The sequence below is a fragment of the Carettochelys insculpta genome, chromosome 4, assembly GCF_033958435.1.
Source record: "Carettochelys insculpta isolate YL-2023 chromosome 4, ASM3395843v1, whole genome shotgun sequence".
Taxonomy (NCBI): Eukaryota; Metazoa; Chordata; order Testudines; family Carettochelyidae; genus Carettochelys; species Carettochelys insculpta.
In genome coordinates this window covers 105,180,396-105,205,788 of record NC_134140.1, presented here as the reverse complement: position 1 = coordinate 105,205,788, position 25,393 = coordinate 105,180,396, and the positions used below count along the sequence as shown (strand labels likewise).

The 25,393-nt window shown below is 43.4% G+C and overlaps 1 protein-coding gene across 2 annotated transcripts in view; it reads right to left on the bottom strand.

Annotated features, from left to right (window-relative positions):
• Nucleotides 1–25,393, bottom strand: part of NDST4 (N-deacetylase and N-sulfotransferase 4) — a 153,700-nt gene that overhangs the window by 14,924 nt on the left and 113,383 nt on the right. Inside the window, exons 6-11 of one of the 2 annotated variants that reach the window (XM_074991959.1) lie at nt 19,293–19,475; nt 12,649–12,745; nt 8,990–9,113; nt 6,483–6,657; nt 5,202–5,372; nt 3,360–3,469 (exon numbers count right to left, since the gene is read on the bottom strand). In XM_074991959.1, the coding sequence (XP_074848060.1) occupies nt 3,360–3,469; nt 5,202–5,372; nt 6,483–6,657; nt 8,990–9,113; nt 12,649–12,745; nt 19,293–19,475 (860 nt within the window). The remainder of the gene's footprint in view (nt 1–3,359; nt 3,470–5,201; nt 5,373–6,482; nt 6,658–8,989; nt 9,114–12,648; nt 12,746–19,292; nt 19,476–25,393) is intronic. The other variant, XM_074991960.1, reaches the window with a different exon arrangement.

The following is a 25,393-nucleotide window of genomic DNA, read 5'->3' as shown; positions in this document are numbered from 1 at the left end:
GTAGGGCGCTGCACGCACCCACAATCTGGGGGATGTTGGTGGGGCCCGCATCACTGCAGGTGAGGAGACATCTCCAGCGCCCTTTGAGGTGGCCAAATGAGCTCTCCACCACCTGGCGCATGTGGTTCAGGCACTGGTTGAAGCGCTCCTGGCTGGCAGAGAGATGGCCCGTGTACGGGTGCATGAGCCAGGGCTGGAGGGGGTATGCCGCATCTGCGATGACGCAGAGGGGCATGGTGGTGTCCCCCACAGGGCTCTCCCGCTGGGGGATGTAGGTCCCCGCCTCCAGCCAGCGGCACAGGCCCGAGTTCCGGAAAACCTGGGCGTCATGGGTGCTGCCAGGCCAGCCCACATAAATGTCCTGGAAACGGCCCCGGCTGTCCACCAAGGCCTGAAGGACCACTGAGTGGTAGCCCTTCCGGTTTATGTAGCGTCCTCCACTGTGATGCGGGGCACGGATGGGGATGTGAGTCCCATCCAGAGCCCCGAAGCAATTGGGGAAGCCCAGGGTGGCAAAGCCCACGATGGTGGCATCCGGGTCCCCCAGCCTCATGAGCCTGTGGAGGAGCATGGCATTGATGGCGCGCACGACCTGCAGGGGAAGCACATGGGAGAGCACCAATGAGGGGTGAGCAGGGTGTGTGTGGCCCTCCCCTGCCAGGGCCCCCCTCCCCTCCCCTCCCCTGCCCTCCCCTTCCCGGGCCCCCCTGCCCTGCCAGGGCTGCCTCCCCCCCACCCCCCGTGGGTCCTCTTACCTCCATGAGGACAGCCCTGACGGTGGCCTTGCTGATGCCAAACTGCTGTCCCACGGATCGGTAGCTGTCTGGAGCGGCCAGCTTCCAGACAGCGATGCCGACCCGTTTCTCCACAGGGAGGGCACACCACATGGCGGTGTCCTGGTGCCTGAGCGCGGGGGTGAGCCACTGGCATAGCTCTATAAATGTCTGCCAGCTCATTCTAAAGTTCCTGAGCCAGCGGTCGTCGTCCCACTCCCCAAGCACCAGCCGCTCCCACCAGTCAGTGCTGGTGGGGTAGCTCCACAGCCGCCGGCGTTTGAGGCGGGGGGGGTCGGGGTGCTGCAGGGTTGGGGGTTGAGTCCTCCTTCCCTGCGGGCTGCTCCTCCTCCTGTGTGGCAAGGAGGTGCTCAGCTGCCTACCGCATGTCATGGAGCAGGGCGAGCCCTGCTCCTGCAGGGGCGGCTGGGTGGACCTCTGGCTGCTGCTGCTGCTGCTGCTGCTGGGGGTCCATGACTGCATCGCCTGAGGTCTGCGTGCCTATGGCTCTGCAGACCGCGTGCTGTGCAGGCTGTGTGTGTCTGGGAGGGGCCCTGTAAGGGAGCAGCTAGCTGTTGCCCCAGAAGCGCTAGCCCACCCTGTGACCCTGTCTGCAGCTGTGCCTGGCACCCCTATTTCGATGTGTGCTACTTTGGCATGTAGACGTTCCCTCACTGCGCCTATTTCGATGTGGTGCTGCGCAACGTTGATGTTGAACATCGACGTTGCCAGCCCTGGAGGACGTGTGGACGTTATTCATCGAAATAGCCTATTTCGATGTTGCCACATCGAAATAGGCTACTTCAATGTAGGCTTCACGTGTAGACGTAGCTTATAATCCACAAACTGTTGTTTGCTCTGTAAATGATTGATGAGGAAATATTGCAGGGCTGACCCCATGTAAGAGTAGAAGCAATGTGTGGGAAATGAAAACTCCCTCCTGGAGTTCCCTTGTATCTTTCCTGTGGAGATGGTAGAGTGTATTATTTGCTTCTCCTCCTCCTGGCCCATGGAACCGACAAGGGAGCTGTACCCCAAGATACAAGAATTTTTAGGAGGTAATGGCAACCTAAGTAGACACTGAGTGGATCTTGGCTTTGGGGAGCTCCTGCAGTCCTTTGCCTTCCCGAGAGGCTGGTGGTTTCTTGGCACCATGGGGTACCCAGTGCTTGTCCCAGGGACTCAATTTCACATGAGGTTCTCCAGTGTCAAAAGGCTCAGCGTAAAAGTCTCTTGCTGATTTACCACTAGTCTGGAAGAGTTAAAATCCACACAGTCCAAATTCCTTAGATCCAAAAGCTAATGGGGAGCTCACTGCAGGGATTGCGAGAGGACAGAGAGTTAAAGTGACACTGTGGAAATCCATAATCTTAAGGTCTCCTTCATGTGTAGATCTCAGACCTGAACTGAGCTCATTACAGCCACCTCTGTAAGGACTTCATTGATCCATAACCGTTGATGTCAATGGAAACAAAGGCACACCAGACAGTGAGGATATTCCTCTTACTGCCTTTGAGTCTCATACTTGAGGATAAGCTTATGGTAAATATCACAGGCAAAGAAACTGGTGTTGCCTATGTTTAAGGCTCCACGACACATTCCATTATAAGATTCCCTTTTCAGTTGAATATAACTTCATCAAAATTTGGAGCTGAAATTCCTTAGACTAACTTCTTTGGAAGTTTCAGCCAATCTATTTCCACGATCAAGATTAGGGAAAATACATTGCTTTGCCCATGTCAAACACAATGAATTAAAGAAAACAACCAAACAAAAGGGAATGTTTCTTGATGAAGGCAATTAAATGATGCACTAGGCCATTAGATTCTATCACTGCCTCTGCCCCAGAACTTGCATGTGATGCTAAACAAACCCCTTACACTATTCTTTTCACAAGTGATTACTAATTGCATGCTCTTCATTTTCTGGGTGCCTGATTTGAGACCCTGGCATCTGATTTGCAGAGGTACAATTGCAGTCACAAGTGCTCACAAGTCAGTGGGAGCTGTCGTTTGAACAGATTAATGTTCTCTAGAGTTAAGAACTCTCAAAAATCAAGCCATATACATCTCAAATTGGGCATGGAAGATTAGTGTATACTTATGACTTTGGTGTCTGTCTCAATTCTCTGTCTGTAAAACTGGAATAACCCCTCACCTCACAAAACCTTTGTGAAAAATAACTCGAATAATGTTTGTGAAGTAGTCCAGAACTATAGCAAAGAGCACCACAGGAACAAATATAAAGAAACTAATAATTCTGTCTTCAGAGCACAGTTCTGACCGTGCAAAATAAGTAATTTCTGGGACTTCACACTGAATTATGGGAGATGGGGAGAAATTGACTAATTGTTCATTCAGTAAGTACTCTCTATCCTGCGCACTGAATGAGACAGGGGTCCTATAGGGACAAAGTATGTGACCATGTAAGGAAAGACTACACGAGGGCTGATTTTTGAATGCTTGACCATGCAATCTTAATATTCTTTGAATATCATTGGTTACAAAAAAAAATGACAAACTGTCCCTGGGAAGTGTGGATATACATAATCATATGCAACAGAAGAGATGTAGGGTACAGACTCACGTTAGCGCTTCAGAGTAATTATAATGAGGTGAGACTCCCAGAAACTTCTGCACTTCATCCATCACTGTAGCTGGGTCACTTCTCAGCTGCTGCCCATCAATAATTAGCAACTGTAAGGTAGACATGTTGTACATTTAAGAAAAGAAAAAAGTTCAATAACCTAAGCTACCTCATTTCCTCTGTGATATCACTGAACGCAAGGTGGATTTCAGGTAATACAGCATAAATAGCAGTCTGCATTTCAACTTTTCTCGCATCATTTTCTTTCGGCTCTGTATCATGCTAGAGATGTATAATGTTGCATCTGGCAATTGAGAAAATGGCTTGGACAACTACTCTGTTTTCCCAAGAGAGCTATTTTTGCAATCCTAAGCAAAGAATACAATCGAAATGGCAACTATGTTCAGAATACTGAGAGAAAAAAAGAGTTTAAAAGCCCTGATTATGTAAGTCAGATACACCAAACACTCAAAAGCATTAAACTGGACACTGAGCTTTCTGAAAAAAATAAGCACATAAATATCCAGTAATTAAACAGCAATCACTATGCAGAGTCAGTAGATTGACCGTACTGTATCTGATAATCAACATGTAGTTATTACGGATCTTTCAAAACCACGCTAGCAAAATGTGGGCAGATGCAAAACAACCTCAGTGCTGCACTGGACTTGGAGTCTAGCTGGTAAAGTTCTATATATATGATTTTGCAGTACAGAAAATAACTGACTTGGATGGGCATGTTTCATATTTATTGTGAGGTCTTATGAATTATTAACTTTTTGAGTGCACATTAGCAAGCAGAATAAATGCACTTTCTGCATGTAGACTACAAATAATGAGTGCCCATTGTTCTGTAAAATGAATCACTGCAACTAGGCAAGCATGATGGCAGCTAATTTTACAAGAAATATGTCAATGTGCACTTGCATGTTTAAGTGCAGAGTCTGCATTTGCTATGACATAACTAACTACTGCTGGAAGAAGAAAGAAACCTTAACATTTATCTTAGGAGCAGTTGCAGCCTGAACAACAGAAAAACCAAACAACTGGAATTCTGGCTCTCTTGTGGACCCAGAATCACTTGGATCTTCTAATATTTGTGGGGCTGCATTGTGTCCTCCTCCTTTAGCAGGGCCTGCGATGGAGTAAACAACTCACTGCAGGAGGTCCTATCTGACTTTCATTCCCCATCACGTGAGCATATTTTGGAGGGAACTTTGCATCCCATGCAAACTCTGTCACTCTTGGGCTCGTACTTGCTGCTGGTCAAAAGAGAAGTAGGACTAAAGGGAGAAGATGCAGGTCACTGACAAACCCAGTCCTTTCCTTACTAGCAAACGGCCTGGTCTATTTTCCCCTTTGTGGAGCAGTTGGAGGTCATGCAACAGAAGAGGCTAGCTACAGACAGAGCCAGATTCTACAGATCTTTTTGGCCTTCTAATGTGTAGACTAACTACAGGACACAGCCTGTGCTGCTTAGTTTCACCACAGATTTTCTTTAAATCTTGGTCACACTAGGCAGTCCCAGGGGAGATTACTTGTGATCGAGCATATCCCTTTTCTTTCACACTTTCCTTTGCAGAGAAGGAACATATGATCAAGAGCATGGAGCACTTTTAGGAGTACATTGTGTTAACCTCTTTTTTAGCAGGAAATAGGCATTGTGTGAGGGTTTTGTTTTCAAACTTGACTTTACCTAAGTGTGTGTTTATACAGATTTTCTTTGAAAATTTTCCAAAAATCAGTTGAACAGCATTTCAAGATTATATGTGATAATAATATGCATTGAGATTCTTGTTGTCAACATAAGTGAGTTGTGTGAAATGACTATCAGGAAATTACCTGGGAAGTGGGGAAGTGAGTTAACCATCTTTCTATATGGGTAGCATACCACCCAGGGATCAGACATCTCTTCTGGAGAGTCCTTAACTCAGAGGGAGCCCAATGGTCTGATGTAATCACTTCATAGAAATTAAACTTCAGAGCAGCAGGGTCTTCATGAGATCGCTGGTGCTAGCATACAAAAGTTGAGAGACAATTAGCTGTAATAGATGATACGTTAAGCAATAACTGAGAAAAAAGAAAAATAGTATTTTGGACTGCTAAACGGTTGAAAATTTAGCAAATTGTAGCTTCACTGCTATTACGTGAGTGTGATGAAGTATCCTAGACGGGTAATGGCTTTATCTTCAAATGTTAGTAGTGGCTGTCATACCCATAATAATAACATGACCACCACTACTAGCCAAACACCCATCAAAAACCAAAAACCTGTGGCTGTTTAAATGGATGAAGGGAATCTGTGGTCCTCTCCATTCTCAGGTGTTGTGGGTTTGAGGCAGACAAGCAGTTGGTGAAATTATGTGCCGGTTTGATGCAGATTAGATTAAGTGAGCCATTTTAGCTTAAAAAAATCTACAAGTCCTGTATTTTAGTAAGAAGAGATATTATTCAGGCACTCAGTTAATTGTTTGTAGAGACCAACAAGCCCTTGTTAAAGCCATATGGAGACAAATTTACTCTAATGTTCAGAACTGGTAGCGTTTCACATGTGCCTTTGCAATCATTCAGCAAAGGAATTCACCAGATACCAGGCAGTGGAAAAATTAGACACCAGAGGTGCAGATGCACTAACAACATTTTGACCATTAATTCTCCATAAGCGCAGCTCTACATTTTGTACCATAGTTCACAGTTGTGCTGCAGACAGCACAGAGCCTTCTGCCATCTAGGAACACAATTTAGGGGGATCAGAAATCAAGTGTGAAAAATCAGGACAGTAGGAGGGGGCATTAGTTACATGTATTAGAAAATGTCTTTAATATCAGGATAGTTCTTGCAACACTGGGGCAGCTGACCATCCTGTCATGGCTCTGTCAGCGCTAGCATTGATGGAGCTGCACTGATGGAGATTATAGGTCCAAATTCTGCCAGAGAAGATGCAACCATAGGGCCTGATTTTCCCCTGCCTTGTGACACGTGCAATCTTTGTTGAAACACAAGTTTGGGTTTTTTGAGTCAACCAATCTGTCCCCTGGAACATCTCCCAGGAAGGAGTAGGAATAAGTTACCACTCATTGCTTTTAATTTTCATTCTCCATTTCCTAGTTGCAAGGCTCCTACCTGATACCAGGAGTATGCCCGATCTGATGGGTTGATGAGAATGGTGATGATCTTGGCCTTAGGAATCAGGGAAGCTGCTCGTCTGGGAGCTTCCTCAGAATGGAAGTAATTGGCACTTTTTTCAAACAGAAAGTCAATGGTGACATTGGAAGGAGTAGGGAAAAAATCCATGTACCTAGGGAGAAGGAGACTATGACTGAAATTAAGGAAATAATTCTTTATCTTGTGCATACATTCCTGCTTTTCATAGCATGTGGAAACATTCATCTTCAAACATGATTCACAAAGGGAAGAAATCAAAACGCGACAGGTCAAGAGGTTCATTCTGCACTTGTAAGATTAGCAAATATTTTCTAGTGGGAAATGATGTGTACCATATATATATATATGTAATATAATCATGGACTATAATGGCAATGATCTCTGCTCATGATAAGGAAAGTTCTAATTGTACTTTGAAATAATATTCCAAGAATAAATAGAAATATTCTTTTTTTCCAAAGAGAGTATTTTTAACAATAAAGATGCTCACAGAGATTCACATCTAAGCACTCCTAATTTGAAATCGAAGTGTGTATGGATTAAAGAGCTAAAAATGAAATCTTAGTCCAGGGTCAGCAACCTTTCTGAGGCAGAATGCTAAAATTTGGCCTTTTGACTGCTATGTATGGTTCAAGTGCTGGTCATACATTTTAAAGTCACTAATAGTACTATAGTAGGGTTGTAACATTCGTGAGGGTTCCGTGTTGAGAACCCTTGCAAATGCTGAATTTTTTGAATATGGCAGGCTCAGAGCCCCGGGGAAGTGGTGGCCACTGGTGTTTCTGGCCCCGGGGAAGTGGCAGCTGCCAGTGCTCCCAGCCCTGGAGACCTGGGGAAGTGGTGGTCACCCGGAAGTCCTGACCCTGGGGAAGTGGTGACTGCTGGTTCTCCCTGCCCAGAGCCCTGGGAATCAGTGGCTGCTCACGAATAATTGAATTCACAAATGTTGCACTCACCAATGTCACGACCTTGCTGTACTTACAACAGCTTTTCATAATGAAATTAAGATGCAGAGCTTTACCATTTAGGTGGTGGCTGGTAGCAGTAGTTAGTCTTTTGTTAATCCACAGGTGGCTAAGCTCCCACCTCACATAATGATGAAAATAAGCTCACGTACCACTCTTGGCACCTGTGCCGGGGGTTGCTGACCTCTGTTCTAGACTGTGCTTCTAGTAACTGCACCATAGAACCTTCTGTCCAGTGGCAAGAGAGGGTAATGTAGCATTAAGACACCTTTGTGTCCTCCCAGGTATACGTTACTCTGACAAAACGAGTAGTCCGTGGCATAAATTAGACAGTAAGGTGGTGAGGGAGGCTGCTTGCATTACAGCCAGGGCCTTTTTTTCGGCTGGAATGCAATGGAACTGCGTTCTGGCACCATTTTCCCCTGGCTGGGGTTTTTGCTAAGGCTGCTGGCCAGGGCTCCATGCCTCAGTCATCTTTCAGTTGCAGGGCACCCCGCCCACCGGCCAGGGTTCTAGCAGCTGAAGCAGCCTGCCAGGGCTTCACATGCCAACTGGCTTCCAGCCATGGGGTGGCAGCATCCCTCCCCACCCCACCCCCAACAGTTGGGGTTCCTGCAGCTAAGGCTGCTGGCAGGACTTGAGTTCTGGCACTTTTTCTGTAAAAAACAAAACAAAAACAAAACGAAACCTGCACATGAGCTTTAATAGAAGTGAGAGGACAGCTAATCCCTTTGGGTCCATGAAACATGACAAAATAATTTCCTTAAAGATTTTAAAACCCATCTTAATGAGTCTGAGAGGAATGACAAGTTAAAGTTTCTTCTTAATAGCCCAGTCCTGCCACCCTTTGTTATGCTGAATAGTACTTTACTCCACAAGCAGTCTCAATGCCAAGATTATGCCACACTTGGGCATGTCAGACTCTACTTTGCAAATAGTTCAGTCTGGAAAGGGTGGCACCATCCAGCCTGTTAAAATCCATACCATTATGATGAAATTGCAGAGGAAGATATAACTCCACCAGGCCCGACGACAAGCAGGCCACAGGGGGCAGTTGCACCAGGGCTCAGCACTTCAAAGGGGCCCAGAGCACCAGCTGCCACCCTGAGTGGCTCTGAGGGAGTGACTGCCCTAAGCTCCACCCCTTTCTGCCCTTTGCCCTGCTTCTTCTGGGATGGGGTGCTGGGCCCCTCTCCCACCTTGCCCTCAGTGGCTGTCGGTGCTGCCAAATTCTACATAGGGAGAGGGCATCAGAATTCAGCTTGCTATTACTTTAGTTTACTAGAAACGATGACAGTTATTTTAACATCTACATAAAATTAAGGGCAACGCTTGTTTAAGTGTCTCATCATTATGAATTAGTTTCTAATTCATTCTGATAGTGCCAAGCATAGCAAATTCATCCGTTAATTATGTGGTTGTTACATATACTTCTATAATAGCTTCATTGTGATTTAGCATGCGCTAATAATGGACATTTTTTTTTGTTAGTCTTCTTACCAGTCAATTCCCTTATGATAGTTGTTTCCATTGAAGAACTGAACTTCTTCAAAAGTTTTTGGACTAGGTAGATTACTGATTATAGAAGGATGCATGAGGAGAAATAAATAAAGTGCTGTTGTTCCTAAAGGTGAAAAAATACAAGATGTAGGATTATTTGTCATAGAGAAGAAGGGTCAGATATATCTGAAGCTTTTAAATGTAAGGAAATTTTTCTGAACAAATAGGTTCAAATGGAGAGAAAGATTTTAAAAAGGGTTTCTATAAGATAAACTCTCATTAAAGAAAGGATGCATTTGCATACTGGAGTTTTAAATATGAACAGATCATGCATGTAAATTCATTTGTTCTGTCATCATTAGCTCATTCCCAAGAGTCCAAATTCTGCTCTGATACATGTGTGAGGTTTCTATTTATAGCTGAAGAAGCCATGTTTGTGCGTACGATAGCAGAATTTATCCCTATTCTTAGCATATTTTTATTTTAAAACAATGCATGTTTTGTTTAGTTTTCCATAAATATTTATTGTTTCCGTTTTTGTCAGTCTTTGCCATTATCTGTTGATCTCCTCTGTATTGCTAGATGTTAAGGAATATATAGTCTTTGCCCCAGTGGTAACATTAATTCTCATCAAACTAGACAAAAAACAAGTCCACAATGCAAAATTAATACAACCTATATTATGTTGGCACACAGCCACTGCAATAATTATATTACTTTTGCTTGCCCATGCAACACTCTTTGGCTATGTATAGATTGCTGAGAGCTGTCAGCAAAAGACATGCAAATTGCACAACCTATTTGCCTACTTTTTGCAGACAGCTCTGTTGGGAGAGGCTTTCCCAACATTTGGCCTGTCCACACAGGGCCAAAATTTGGAAAAAACCCTCTGTCAACACATCCCTTCTTCCTCATGGGACAAGGTGTACAGGGATGCCAACAGAACACTCTCAACCAGCAGATCTCTGCCAACAGATCTGCAGTCTGGATGCTCACACTGTCGACAAAACTTCTGTTGACAGAAGCTTTGTCGAAAGAAGCCTTTGTGTTGGCAGTGCATGCCCTGACCAGGACCAGGTGCACTCATTTATCTGGCACTATAAGGTGTTATGAGATGGTTCCTGAGGGGTTCCGATAGTTAAGATAAGCAAGGTAGTGTGTACACTATATTCACCTAAAGAACAACAAGAAGTCTTGTGGCACCTTATAGACTAACAGATATTTTGGAGCATAAGCTTTCATGGGCAAAGACCCACTTTATCAGATATTCACCTAACTTCTACACCTCTAGAAGGCAGAGTTAATTAAGTGTAGTGCAGTGGTGGACAATAACTGATGTGTAGGCTGGACACAGTTCACCAGTGTTAGCCACTAGCGGCCCATCACTGCCATATTTACCTGTGTGTCTGCATGTGTAGGCACATGTGCCAACTGTTGGCTGCATGTCCAGTGCACACCACTTCCCTTAGGTTGGCTGGGAGTGGAGATCCATTGAACATGTGAACAGGAGAACAGGAGCTGCAAGCACCCATACCTGTGGAAGTGCAGGTAAATAAAGTGGAGGCAGCCTTCCAGCAGCTGCCCCGGTAAACCACCTGTGTCTCAGTGCCAACCCCTGGCAGGCACGTACCCTAAAGTTTTAGCATGTTTTGGTCATCTAAGTAATGCCTCACAATCTGTGCTGCTATTTATAGAAGTGTTATGGAGAATGTACAGATACTTGTAGACTTAACCTATGTAACCTTGGGACAGCAATTTTAACTTATCTTTGCCTGGCATCTTTTGTAAAATGGAGATAATATTAGCAAATCCACAGGGGTGTTTGTTGGGCTTGAAGTTTATAAAACACTTTGACATTCCCAAATGAAAGGGACTACATAAGTGATCAGTATTCTTCCTCTTGTAAGGATTGCAAAAATTGTGAAGATATTTGCTCAAAGCTCTTAATAGTTATTTTAATTTGATTCACAACATAATAAGCACCTTTGTTTACTGTGAATGTTTGCTGTATTTTCTGACTTCTCCCACATCACGTATCTACAAATTCAGATCATACTGACATAAATCTTTAATTAGTTTCTAGGAAAACCTGATTATTTGAAAGCTGTGCAAGTACGTAAGTGTTATATAGTACTATTCATCTTCAGATTGCAGAGCAATTTACAAAGGAAGTATCAACTGTAGAAAATATAAAATACTTTCACTGAAAACAGCATGGGTGAAATGCTTTAACTCTTATTATCCTTCAACTCCTGCAAAAGTAATCAGCATAAAAATATCCCTTACACTGGTATATCCGGAGTTCTAATAATTGCCTGTATCTGGCTTCCAGTTTTTCTAATTGTTTTCAATTAGAATCAAATGGTTTACCTTCTGCGTGAATGAAATTCACTGCTTTACAGAACGTCAGCAGAAGCTTCTGGGTGCTGCTGAAATACCATTTTATAGCAGGGCACAAATCCTGTGCGAGCCCTTTGCAGAGGAGTCAGCTTGACCCTGTGTTCTTAAAATTGTGCCTGGGATGAGGCATGGAAACAATATTTAAAAATTACCTTGTCTTTTCTCCTTTTTCGCGCAGCCTCTCTTTTAATGCATCTAACTGCTTCCAGCCAAAACTGACCACCAAAATAATCACTCTTACTTATTGGGGGAGAAGGTATTCTTTTAGTTTAACTGGAAGGTGTGTAACTGAAAAGTATTGCTATTTTCATCTCATGAGTCTTTCCAGTTCAAAGACAGGAATTATCAAAATTATCCAAGCCCTTTGAGTTTGCACAACTGGTTGGAAATCCCAGGAGAACAGGCATTTTTGTGAGATAGGGCAATATGCCTGATGGGAGCACTATGATCACAACCTGGGCTTGGATCTAAACATGCCTGATGGTTTGGAGAGTTCCTGTTTTATCCAAGTCACTTTCTCCTCATACCCAGAGCTGTCCTGTACATAGCACATATGGGGGCAGCCACTCTAGGCCCTGCATTGTTTGGGTCCTACACTGGCTGCCCCATCTGTCACATGGATAGGAGGGACCCAGGGGATTTCAAGTCCTGGTGTACAGGAGCAGTAGGATTTGCCTCTCTCCACTGACTCACCATGCAGGTGGAGGTAGGTGGGGAGGCTCAGCAGCCTGCTGCACTCTGCTGTGCTACCCTCCTGGCCCACTGCATGTAGCTTCACCATGGCAGTGGGAAACATAGTGCCCCACCTCAGGCACTCCACTTCTTGCCATCGCAGAGAAGTGAGGCACAGCAGGCCAAGAATGCACCATCAGCAGGGTGGAGGAGGCTGCCGGGCCACTCTGGCTCTGGCCACCCATGTGGTCACATTTCTGCTGCTGCACCAGGCCCCCATAATCCCCCCGGGCTATGCTGCACAGGGAAGAGGTAGGAGGGTGGAGTGTGTGTGTGGGGGTGGAGCAGGAACATCACTGGGGTTGCCCCTGCAAGGCTCTACACCCCCTCAGAACAGACCTGCTCATAAGCAATAGAACAGGTAACGGCAGCTATGTGTTCCTACTCAGAATGTATTACCTCTATAATTTTTAATTTACTTTGTCATGCACTATTTTAAATAAATATACATAACACCAAAAAGTTGGGCTACACTATGCTTAGAATTGCATCCACTATTCAAATCCTTGCAATTCGCCATTTCTCACCTGTTTTTTGAGGTCCAATGACAAGAAATTTTGGTAGATGGTCACAAGTTTTATCTCTGGACCAGATATCCCTATGTCGTTTGTCATCACACGGATTCTAAGGGGGGAAAAGAATTATTTCAGACACAATGGAGGAATTTTCAAATGCCCTGAGGCAGCAACAATTGACATACAAGCTTCATGTTATGCAGTGGAGTGAAATCACTAGCATAGTTGAGGTCAGTTGCAACACTTTCCACATTTCACCCTAGCAATTCAGACATATAAGGGGCTAAGCGCTCTGGCCTCAGCCAAGGAATCCATTAAAAATATTGGGCACATGCTTGAATGGTTTGGTACATCAGACCAGAATGTTCCATACATTGCGGGATCACAATCTAGAGTCGTCCCAGTGAACTCAATATAGTTGAGCAATTGTGCAAAATTTTGCAGGATCACTCTCAGAATGAAAATCTTAAGAGGTTACATGGTATTTGATTCTTTCCTCTTATATATTGCAGGCATGGGACTTCTATGTTTATAGATCATTGATTTTTAAGGCCGGAAGTGACCATCACAATTATCTAGTTTGATCTCCTGCATAACAGGCTAGAAAATTTTACCAAATGATTTCTGGATGAATCCCATAATTTCTGGCTAAATTAGAACATAACTTCAGGGGTTCAGCTTCTCTCAGAATCAGGACCCCAAAATAAGCATTGTTTTGTTACAATGTTGTCTGAAATACAGAAAGAAATAAGGGTACTCAGAATATTCATTTACATTAGGTTTAAATTGAAAAGACAGATGGATTGATATAAATATAATTCACCCCTGCATTATAAATAAGCATTTGAAAACTAAGACAGAAGGTTATTTTATGGATGGGATATAAATGTTCAGAGTAAGTAAAGTTGCAGTGTTTAACATTTCCAACACAAAGACAGGAATAGGTACACTATGAGAATTACATGATCAATCACAGCAAAAACACAGCTCATATTAGAAGATTCACTATTAATTTATACACTATGGCTGTGTCTACACTGAGCTGTGGTGCCATCAGCTTGATGTAAAGGAATGGTCTCAAAATGCAAATAGACACTTATTTGCATATCTGCATGGCTAATTTGTGTATTCATGAGATATCGCCCTTCTGGCAGAGGCTGCTGCCAGAAGAAAACAAGCAGTGTAGATATGGTTCTGCTAGCAAAAATCCCCTCTGTTGGCAGTCCCTTATCCCTGATTTTTTCAAGTCATAAGGAGTTGCTGACAAAGGGGGTTTTTGCTGGCAGAACCATGTCTGCACTGCTTGTTTTCTGCCAGCAGTAGCCTCTGCCTGCAGGGCAGACTGAACTACCATCTCATTCCTAGAGGAAATCTTTCCAAGTAGGCTGAGTCTGGAGAAGATGTAACAGCTCCTTTCTGGAATCTACCACTAGCACACACTGTTCTCTAGTTCTGCAAGTCTGAAAATGTTTACAATTCCTAAGTTGCTCGTCAAGCAAATGAGTCAAAAGACTATTCGTGTGCCTAAAATTAAAGCTCTTGCCTAAGCGCTTTGACTGATTGAGGACTAAATTCTTATTAGATTAAAAAGGACTAAAAATTAAGTATTAACAACTACATTTTCACTTATGGTTAAAATTACCAATTACTGTAAATGGCTTCTCGCTATCCATATTTCTTATAAGGTGACAAAGAACTTTCAAATGTAGTGTAGTTAGTGACAATTTAAATGTATACAATAATCCAAAAGACAGGAAAAAAAGAGAAAATTAGAATGTTATTCAATCTGTACTAACTTTTTGCTACCTATTAATGCAAAGTGAAAATGTCTGAACAGAAAATCTGAAGAAAGAAGAAGCATTTTATTATTCTTTCAAGAAGTTATCAAATTGATGTCACCTTTGCATAGGCTGGCAATGGAAGACACTGATTTGATAACGCATTAAGTTAGTCAAATATAATGGGACAAATTTTTAGCTGGTCCAAATTGGGATAGGTCTATCAATGGAAGTTAGGCCATTTTAGACAGCTGCAAATCTTGGAAAAACTAGTTAAAATCCCCCATAAATCTGGAATGAGTACACAGAGTTTCTTTTAGTTATTCTATATTTAAGCTTGTGTAACTAAGTATGCTTTGGTATATTATGTGTTGAACTGGAGAGGAACCAGGAATATGTGATAATTATTTGACAATTGCTATCCTGGAACTATAGGCAGTGTTGATGTTTATTTCAAATAGAAGTGAGAACTTGTCATTAATGAGTTGGGGGTAAGACTCTCTCTAAGTGGCTGTAATGCTGAATTCTGTGCTTCTGACTTCCCAACAAAGTTGCAAATTCAATTTTTAAGCAATCTTGAGCTAAAACAGTGTAGATTAGCTAGGGTTAAAATTGTTTTTATTTGTCCTGGAAACTGTCCCACAATGCCCCTCAAGGTGTCCTTTCAAATCATCGGTCCAGGTGAGCAGGAAGTAGGAAAGAGGAAGCCCGGCACTGAGAATTCATTTGTTTATGATTAGTGTGTTGATCTCATGTAGCTATTTTACAGAGCACCAGCATGGAGCCATCAGAAGAGCCAGGGACTCATTTCATCTTGTGAGCTTGCCTTCAACCCCAATGTAGCATGTGGTGGCTTGGCTGCGAGGGCCATTGGGTGGGGTGGGGGAGAAGTCATGCTTGTGTGAGAGGCCAAGAAACTTCTTTTTTGTGCATCACATTTGTACGGGGGCAGCCCCCCTCAATTACAAGCACCATGCAATCATGGGGTATATCCTCCAACCAACCACTTCACATGGGTAGCATGAGAGGCTGAGAAAATTCTTTTCTGCAGGTCACATTTGTACAGGGGCAGCTCCCCTCTCTGACATGCACCATGCAGTGGGGGTTCTATCCCCCACCCAACCATAGCACATGGCTAGCCCCCCATCCAGTAAAAACACATGCCTGCAGCAGTGTGCAGTCCATGCTTCCAGGCAGCAGCATGCCTTGGCTTGTGTGCAGTGAAAGCTTCAAAAGTGGAAAGATTTGGGGGCTGTCTCCCACGCCGCAAAGATTTTCAGGGGCTGGCTGGCTGTTGCTGGGTGAAGTCTGCCCTTGCAGCAAAGATTTTTGGGGGCTGACTAGCTTGGTGGCTGCACCATGCTAACAGAAGCCTTGCAACCCCCTTGTTCCCCATGTCTTTGGGACTGCCCTGGCCAATGTGGAATTGTGGGGAGACCCCCTCACACCCACCACTTTCCAAACTGTTGAATAGTAACAGAGAGGAAGCCGTGCTAGTCTATACACTATCAAAACAAAAAGCAGTCAAGTAGCACTTTAAAGACTAGCAAAATAGTTATTAAAGACCTACAACCTATTCTTAATCAGGATGCTACAGTCCAGAAGGCCCTGGGTGACATGCCTGTTCTCTCCTACAGACAACCTCCCATCCTCATGAGGATCCTCACTAACAGCCACAGTCTATACCCCAGGAACACCAGTCCTGGAACCTTTCCCTGCAACAAAGCCCACTGCCAGCTTTGTCCACATATCTTCTCTGGAAATACCATCACTGGACCTAACCAGGTTACTCACAGAATCACGGACACTTTCTCATGCTCCTCTACTAACATCATATATGCCATCATGTGCCAACAATGCCCAGATGCTTTATATATTGGACAGACTTCTAACTCCCTTAGACAAAGGGTCAACGGGCACAAAACAGACATCAAAACACTCCAGATCCACAAACCAGTTAGTCAACATTTTAATGGAATGGGGCATTCTGCCAACGACCTAAAGGTATGTGTGTTACTGAAGAGGAATTATCGCACTGTTTTGGAAAGAGAAGTGGATGAGCTGACTTTTATATTCAAATTCGGCACATTAACACATGGTTTAAATCGTGATGGGAACTTTCTGAGTCACTATAGGGGCTCATCTGCATACTTGACTCAATCTAATTCTTGACCTCCCCCCCCCACCCCTCCACTCTCTGATTTGCTCACCTTGATTATCTTTTTCTGATTTGTTCTCCTTGATTACTGTTTTTGGTTCTCTGTGTCTTAAATATTGAGTCTGTTCTGGTCTGGCTATGGTCTGAAGAAGTGGGTCTGTCCCACGAAAGCTCACCTAATAAACTATTTTGCTAGTCTTTAAAGTGCTACTTGACTGCTTTTTGCTTTCCAAACTGTGTGACTCGGGGGAGCTGCACATTCTCTGAGGTATCATGTTTGCTGCACAAGTTGGTGTTCTTTCCCCAGGGAATCAGCAAGGTTCCTGTTAGCAAGACAAAAACAGGAAAGGCACCATTGCTATTCGCAGGCAGAATATTTCTTGATGGGGGAAACACAGGTGCACAGCCATACTGAATGCAGAAAAAGTACTGCTGCTTTTTACCCAGGTGGACCAGGGAGGTTTTTGTTAGCATGGTACAGCCAGAATAGGGAAAGGAGACCAGCAATGTTCAACAGGGAAGGAAGACTAACCACTAGGAAGTGAGGGACTCTGTTTCATTTTCTTATTCTTCTGAGTGATGCTAACGACTGGACACCAATGCCCTCTGGGATTTCCCAATTTTCCTAATATGTTTCTAAAAATTGGCTGTTTGGTTTCAAATGGAAAGGAATGAGGGCAATGCATTCTGGGAAGATGATGGTGGGTGCTATCAGGGCACATATGGTTAATAGGTCCATGATGCAGATGACTCAAACAATATATCACTGGGGAAAGACACTTCTACAAAATGGCCATTTGTGTTGAGAACATTGCAGTGTGGGAAGATGACATCACATTCCCAGAACCACTTTCATAGAATTTTTTCCCACAATGCAGCAGCAAAAAAAAAACCCATAATGCAACGGTGCTGAAGGAACTGTGGGATAGGTTCCCACAATGCACTGCTGCAACAGTCAAACTTTGGCAATTAGTGATGACATGTTAAGTTGACTGTGGGCAGGTCATCATCATCATCAACCATGGGCTCAGCATTGGTTGGTGTCTGATGCCTCCCTCACTATTTCCTTCCATCTTTCCCTGTCCAGTGCAGCGTCTCTTAGATTCTGTAGACTAGCTCTGCACCAATCTACTATATCATTTACCCATTCTCTGTGGGGTCTGCATCTCCTATTCAAACCATCCAATATGCCGAACAGCAGGGCCTTGACTTTTTGTTCATTATTCATTCAGCAGATATGCCTGAGTAGCTGTAACTTACATTGTATAACCGTCTGCAGTAGGTTCTCTTTCAGCTGTATCCTCTTATGTATTTCCTTGTTGGTGACCACGTGCATCCTTCCTGTTCTCAAGATCTTTCTATAACAATGCCTCTCGAACGCCAATATCCTTCTCTTCGAATCTGTCAATATCACCTATGACTCCCATCCATAAAACATGCTGCTGAGCATACACATTTTCAAGTCATTCAGCTTTGTTCCTAAGCCAATCGCTTTGCTTTTCCAGAGCTTTTCCATTGCCTTCAAACTCGCTCTCGCTTTCACTATTCTAGTCGGTATTTCCTTCTTCCTGTCTAGATCATACATCATGTTTCTCCCCAGATATGTGAATTTCTCTGCATTCTCTAGTTTGATCTGCTCTACACTGATCTTCCTTCCTATTTCTTATCTCCAAATACCATTGTTTTCATTTTATTGATGTTCATGATCAGTCCATACCACTTCCCTTCCTCATTTAGCACTGGCACCATTCTCGCTAGCTTCTCCATCTTCATGGAGGAATTTTACGGTCAGGTGAGGACGATCAACTTCCAGTTTGTAAAATCCAGCATTACAAATTTGACTGTGATAAATTCAACTTTCTTTCAAAGTGTAGACATACCCATAACTCGGTATGAGAATGATGATCTCCCATGTAGGAATTTTTCCTTGCCTTTTAAAGAGAGGGATTCCCCCCAACCCCCAGGAATTCTTACTATAGCTGCAGTGACTTAATGCTAGTAATTCCATATCAATGGGCCCAATTAATCTGCATTGTGCAGCGGGGCAGACAGTGGGTCTGGGAGCAAAGGGGGAGGGGGGCCCTTCTCTGTTCAGCAGAAGAGGTGGGGCCAAGTGTGGAAGGGACAGGACCAATGGCAGTCATCCTTAGTGCTGTTGGAACTGTGGCACTGGGCCCACTAGAGCTGCATGGAGAGGTAGAACAGTGCTACAGGTTCTTTAAAGGCCTGGAGCTCCAGACACTACCACTGGTGCTACTTTGTCAGCAGCAGCATCTGGAGCTCCAGGCCCTCTTGATGGGCCAGGCCTCAGGGAAACTGCCTTGCTTTGTCTCCCCCTCCCCCGGTTGGTATGCCTCGCATTATGCTAGATCTCACTCATCTATTTTCATCCTAATGATTATGCATCAAGTTAACACTATGGAAAACATCAAGAAAACACAAGAGAGAGAAGTGGGAAGGGAAGTCCAGATAAACTGTAGCCAACAGCTCTTAAAGTGGGTGGTAATCAACTGAGCTTTACCCATGTAGACCTGACAGCTAACAAATACACAAACATGTTTTAGTCAAAGCTGTTCTCTTTGAAGAAAATTAAAGTAATCCCAAAAGGCTTTTAAAACAAAATAAAATATCTTCATTTTAATGTGTCTTTTTGCAAGAGATTTTAGAAGTACCTTGTAATTGCATTATGAGTGGGACTATTGACGGGTGTTGTGTATTACCTGCCAGAGAGGGTCCTTTTGCTCAGGGAACAATTCAAAGTACTTGTGAGCCAACTGAATTGGAGGCAAGGTCTGTAGTTTTAGGTTAGTCCAGCTCTTAACAAAATTGGCCAAATTCAAAAAGGTGTATAAACCCAGGCGGTCATTCCCATAGTTGGACAAATGGGTCATGAAGATGCTGATCTGAAAAGTAAAAAAAAAGCATTTAGTAAACTTTACAAGAACAGGACCTCAGCAGATGTCAATAACTGTATTTCAAAATTTGAGTCTTGCGTTTTCCTGTAACTTAAAAAAAAATCTAAACTAGCTCTTCAATTCATTTTTCACTTTCACTTTCTAACCAGGAATCATGCATGTCTGCATGTTTTACTGCCCTGATATTATCTGCCTGTCCAACATCTCTTTACAGCTCCCCTGTCCCATTCAAGGATTTGCTCCCTCGTCAGCTTCCCCATGAACTGGCATTAAAAACATTAAATTTAGACATTTTTTCCTTCTCTTGCAAAACAAACAGGCCTCTGCCCCATTTTGTCTGTTGATTTGAATCCCTGACCAGTCTTAAATATTGTCCAGAAATGGATTTTTTCAGACTTTCCTCAATTGTCTTTTCTGCTATAATATTCATAGATTTCTTGCATTTCCACAATTCATTACCCTCCTATTTTTCACCCCAAGAAGCCGTGAAATGCATTTTCTTGTCATGACGATGCTGATAGGCTAAACCAGTTCTAATATGTTCATGTGGGGTTCCTCACACAGTACTTAAACCATACCTCCTTTCCTGAATTTTTGCTTGTGGAGGAGTTCCAGAAAAAAGAAAATGGGATAATTTATTCACGGAGACCATACATTGTGGGCTACAGGAGTAACCAATCTCTCCCTGTAGTGAAGGGGCATGACCGTCTGTAGAGTGGGATAGTATGAAAGGTCCAGATACCCTCTGCTGGCAGAAGCTGGAAGATCTTCCACCACCGTGCTGAACAGTAACAGAGAGGGAGCCATGCTAGTCTATATACTATCAAAACAAAACGCAGTCAAGTAGCACTTTAAAGATGAGCAAAATAATTTATTAGGTGAGCTTTCATGGGACAGGCCCACTTCTTCAGACCATAGCCAGACCAGAACAGACTCTATATTTAAGGCACAGAGAACCAAAAACAGTAATCAAGGGGGACAAATTAGAAGAAAATGATCAAGGTGAGCAAATTAGAGAGTGTGTGTGTGGGGGAGAAGGTCAAGAATTAGATTAAGCCAAGTATGCAGACGAGCCCCTATAGTGACTCAGAAAATTTCCATCCCGGTTCAAACCACGTGTTAATATTAACATATAGTTTGAACCGGGATGGGAATTTTCTGCCCGAGATGGGCATTTTATTCTACCCTCTTAGGCTACGTCTACATTAGTCCAAAACTAATGAGGCGCTGAAATGCATATTCAGCACCTCATTACCATGCAGCTGGCCACGGCTCTTTGAAATTGCTGTGTTTTGCTCCCATGTGGCTGTTCCAGACCAGTGTCCTTTTCGAAAAGGGATTTCAGCAGATATAAATAAGGGGATTTTGAAGTTGGTGGGGTCCTTTTGAAAAGGACCCCCGTATGGAAGAGCTGCATGGGAGTGAAATGTGGCAATTTCGAAGAGCTGCGGCTGGCAGCATGCTAATGAAGTGCTGAATATGCATTTCAGTGCCTCATTAGTTACCTTCAAAGTGGCCATTTGCATGGCCATTTTGAAGTTTTGGGCCCGTGTAGACACGACCTTAATTTTATGTCTGAATAGAAATAAAAAATGAAGAACATGGTCAGTGTTCATTTACCGGTCGTTATTGACAAGGCTATGATCATTTTAGCCAGTGAGCCATTTACCTTTATCACAGTTCTGTGGATCACACAAATGTGAATGTGTCAGCACAATGTGGCTCTTTCAGACCATAGATCCATTCAGTACAGTGACCCTAGCTCCCCCTAGAAGCGTCAAGCGTGGCATAATGCTCCAAAAATAGCCATCTTTTTGTTTTTTGGGGTGGGGGACATCTGTTCTTCACTGAAGTGACCATTAAATGCTGCACTAAACTATATGCTGCTCAAGAGAAATATGGCAGCATCTCTCAAAGTGAGTGAGAGCCTGCTTGGAAGGAAGAGTTGGTTAGTAATGAACTGATAAGGGATGATTTAGCACCTTAAATATCAGATTCCCTAGAATTTTGACCTTATTATATAGTTTTATATATATCCACAAGGCAATAGTGTTTGATATGTAATCATGAGGCACAGTGTCTTTCTGCTACTCTATTCCTGCAAGTTGCAAGAATCTTTCATCCGAAAAGAAAGGGAGTTGGATTATCTGCATGCCTAACTTTAAACACATGGGCTGTGGCCTTTTGGAGGAGCTATGCTAATGTGGCACTTCAGGATATGCTACCCTAACCCACATCTGGTTTTGGGAATAAGGGGCTTTCGAAATCAGGGGGTCGTTTCAAAAGGCCCCCTGGCTACACGGGTGGCTGCGTTTCGAAAATGGCAGTTTTGAAGCACATTTGGCAGGCGTCATGCTAATGAGGTACTGTATATTCATGGCAGTAACTCATTAGCACCTTCCAAAGTGTCTCGTTAGCATCCCCATTTCAAAAGAGGGGTGCTAGTGTAGACATAGCCATGCTGAAATGCACTGCTACAGCATGGTCAAAGTGCTGTGTCTTGAGCCATAAAAGAGCACAGGTACTGAGAGAGGCTTCATTCTCACATTTCACTATGGCTGTGTCTCCGCATGCTGCTTCTTCCAGAAGCAGCACTCTAATGAGTTAACTGGAAGATGCTAATGAGGCATGCATGCAAATTTTCCGTATCTCATTAGCATACTGGCACATGATTCGGAGTCTGGACGAAGCTCTTGAAGACTATGAAATACACGTGGAGATGCGAGGCCCATGGGGATCTTACAAAGGATACCCAATTTTAGGGGAAGAAGGGGCTTCTGGAAGGAGGGTTTCCTTCTGGAAGATCCCCGCGGGCCACACATCTCCACATGTACTTTGGAGTCCGGAAGAGCTTCTTCTGGACTCTGAACCACGTGCCACTCTGCTAATAAGGCATGGGAAATCTGTATCCCTGCCTCATTACTTCTCCCGGTTAGCTCATTAGCGTGCTGCTTCCGGAAGTAATCACAGCATAGAAGCTGTGCATTTTCCATTTCCACCCTCACAGATCTACTCATGACCCTCTTTCTTTAAGAGCAGGACCACACTGTTTAAAAACCACATCTATTTTTTTATTATTGTTGCTAAAGTTTTGAATGTTTCTATGAAGTAAAGGATGGAATTTAAGAAAATGTCTCTCTGGGCTTATCCCCAGTACACTTCTAAAGGAATCTCGTTCAAGTTACGCACAGAAGTAACTTTAAGATTAAACTGCTATGAGCGATGCGTATTAAATGCATGCACATTACAGGAAGCTACTGAGTAAAGCCCATTCTCAGTGCTATATGCTGAATAAAACCCATTGTGCTTTTGCTTACTGCAAAGCTTGTTTATGCTGATGCTATTTGTTGTGATGGCAGTACCTGGAATACATATGCTTTGCAAGAAAGCAGTGTTCATTCTTAATGATGGGATAGCTTATTAACCTTGACATTCAACAGCCCCTGAGCTCAGGCTAATTATGGAAGAAGAGGAGGACAGATCATTAAATGCTGCGTGTGTGCAGCTGTAAGTATTCTTTTCACTCCCTCCCACTTCTAAATTTCTTCTTCTCCTGCTCTACTCCTCAGCATCCCCTCTCCTTCATCTCCACCCAAAACTCCTTTCCCACTTGAAGGCCATATCTACAGTAGTGAGCTTACAGTGGTGCAGCTGTTCCATTACAGCTGAGCTGCTGTAAATTTACCTGTGTAGCCATGTCATATTGACCGTGGCTTCATTAGCACCCGCCTTTCAAAAGAGGGATGCTAGTGAGTCACTTTGGCAGATGCTAATGAGGTGCTGCCATTCACATGCAGCCCTTCATTAGCATAATGGCAGCCGTGCGCGTTTTGAAAGTACCGCTTTCGAAACGCGCGCCACGAGTGTAGGCGGGGCCCTTTCGAAAGGACCCCCCAGATGTCAAAAGCCCCCTTTTCCCAAAACCAAACGGAAAGAAGGGGCTTTTGAAATCTGGGGGTCCTTTCGAAAGGCCCCGTCTACATCGGCAGCATGCGTTTCAAAAGTGGCACTTTCAAAACGCGCACGGCCACCATTATGCTAATGAGGCACTGCATATGCATGACAGCTCCTCATTAGCATCTGCCAAAGTGGCTCATTAGCATCCCCCTTTCAAAAGGGGGTTGCTAGTGTAGCCACAGCCATTGTTAGGAGAGAGCACTCCCAGTGACATAATAACACCACCTCTACAAGTGACTGTAGCTCTCCTGCCAACATACGGCTGCCTACACCAACACATCTGGATGTAACTTGTGTCACTTGGAGGGATTTTTTTTCTTTTTTTTAAACACCCTTGTGTGACTAGACATGGCCTTGCTCTGTTTTCCCTATCCAGAGTTCCCTTTTTCTACCTAAGCCATTTTGTCTCCTCCCTCATCATCTTATAAGACTAATTATCCTCTTACCCAGCACTTTTCATCTGTCAGTCTCAATACACTTTAAAAGGTAAATATCTTTCTCCCTATTTTAAAGACAGGGAAGCTGAGGCAGAGGGAGGAAATAAGCTGCCCAAGGTGACTCAGCATGTCTGCATATTCAGTGCAGGTCTCCCACTACACTGCTTGTCCTCTAGACCAAAAGGAGACGAGAGACCAACCTTATCTAGAGGAAGTGGAGTCAGGAGCCATAGAGCTGTCAGAATTGCTGCCCGAGTAATGCCAAAAAACCAGCATATAGAATAGGGACCCACTCCTTCATGTCAATGTGACTTACTATCCCACATCTAGCTCAGTCCACTGAGAAATGAGCTGGCCTACACTCCTCAGTCCACAGTAACCCCTACCCTCTCTTTATCTGCACTCAGGAAAAGGATCTAAGGGCCAGGATCTTGCAAAAACTTTAGTACTGTTTTACATCAAAACACAGTTCAGTAGTTTCTAATGAACAGGCATCCACCCCACAGAGCCCACATTTCAGTTATCTGATTGACATGCTTAGTTGCAGTCCCAGCAAAGAGGATCAGGATTAAATCAACACAAAGGCTGAACCATCATCTCATATCGATCTACTTGAGGTCATTATTAATAATACACTATTACCACAAAACCTAGGTGCCCCTTACGGATGGCAATTTCATACTTCAGGAACATTATAAGGCTGTTGCTGGAAAGCTTGCACTGTCATTGCCTTTTGTGGTCATGAATAGACAATCTTGAGGACTGTTCATATTACTCTTTTGAACACTGAATTACTTTAAATGAAGAAAAAAATGCCAAGATTCAGTTCAAGGGTTCAGGCAGTTCTGGTCTTATTACTGTAATTGGTTTACTTCTCTGTTTTGATGTCACATGCTTTATGCTGATACTATGAACAGGTGCATGATAATAAAGTCATTTGACTATCAACTCTTTCCTTAAAAAAACATAAAAAGAGATTTATTTTAAAGTTCAGGCCACCTGTGCATTTAATATATCAGTTTGGTTAGTAAATTACATTTTTTTCCATTTGGATAGGAAGAGGTGAAAAGGGGTGGTTTTAAATTTCTATAACAGACAAAATTCAACACAAGCTCCTGCTCTGGTTATGTATCAAACTTCCAGTAATAATATTTGCTCAGTGACTTCTTAACAAATTAGAACTGTTTTGATTTGAGATAGGAGAGCATATATACAGTGATCTTCCTGAAAAAAGAAGCAGGGCAGTGACTTAATCAAGACAGAACCAAGATGGCAGCTGTCCTAGCAGAACAGAGGCTTCTGCAATATTTTAAAGAATTATTGCTTAACAACCCATTATTTCACTTTCAGTGTGGGCAAATTAATTCTAATAGCAAGACATGCTAAACCCAGTAACAAATTCTGTTGCAAACTTTTTGGGGAGCAATTTGGCTGTGGCTTAAGCCTCCCTCAGCCCTGTCCTAAAAGCAACACAATGTTAGAAGGAAATTTTACAGGGAGCCAAAAGTGACT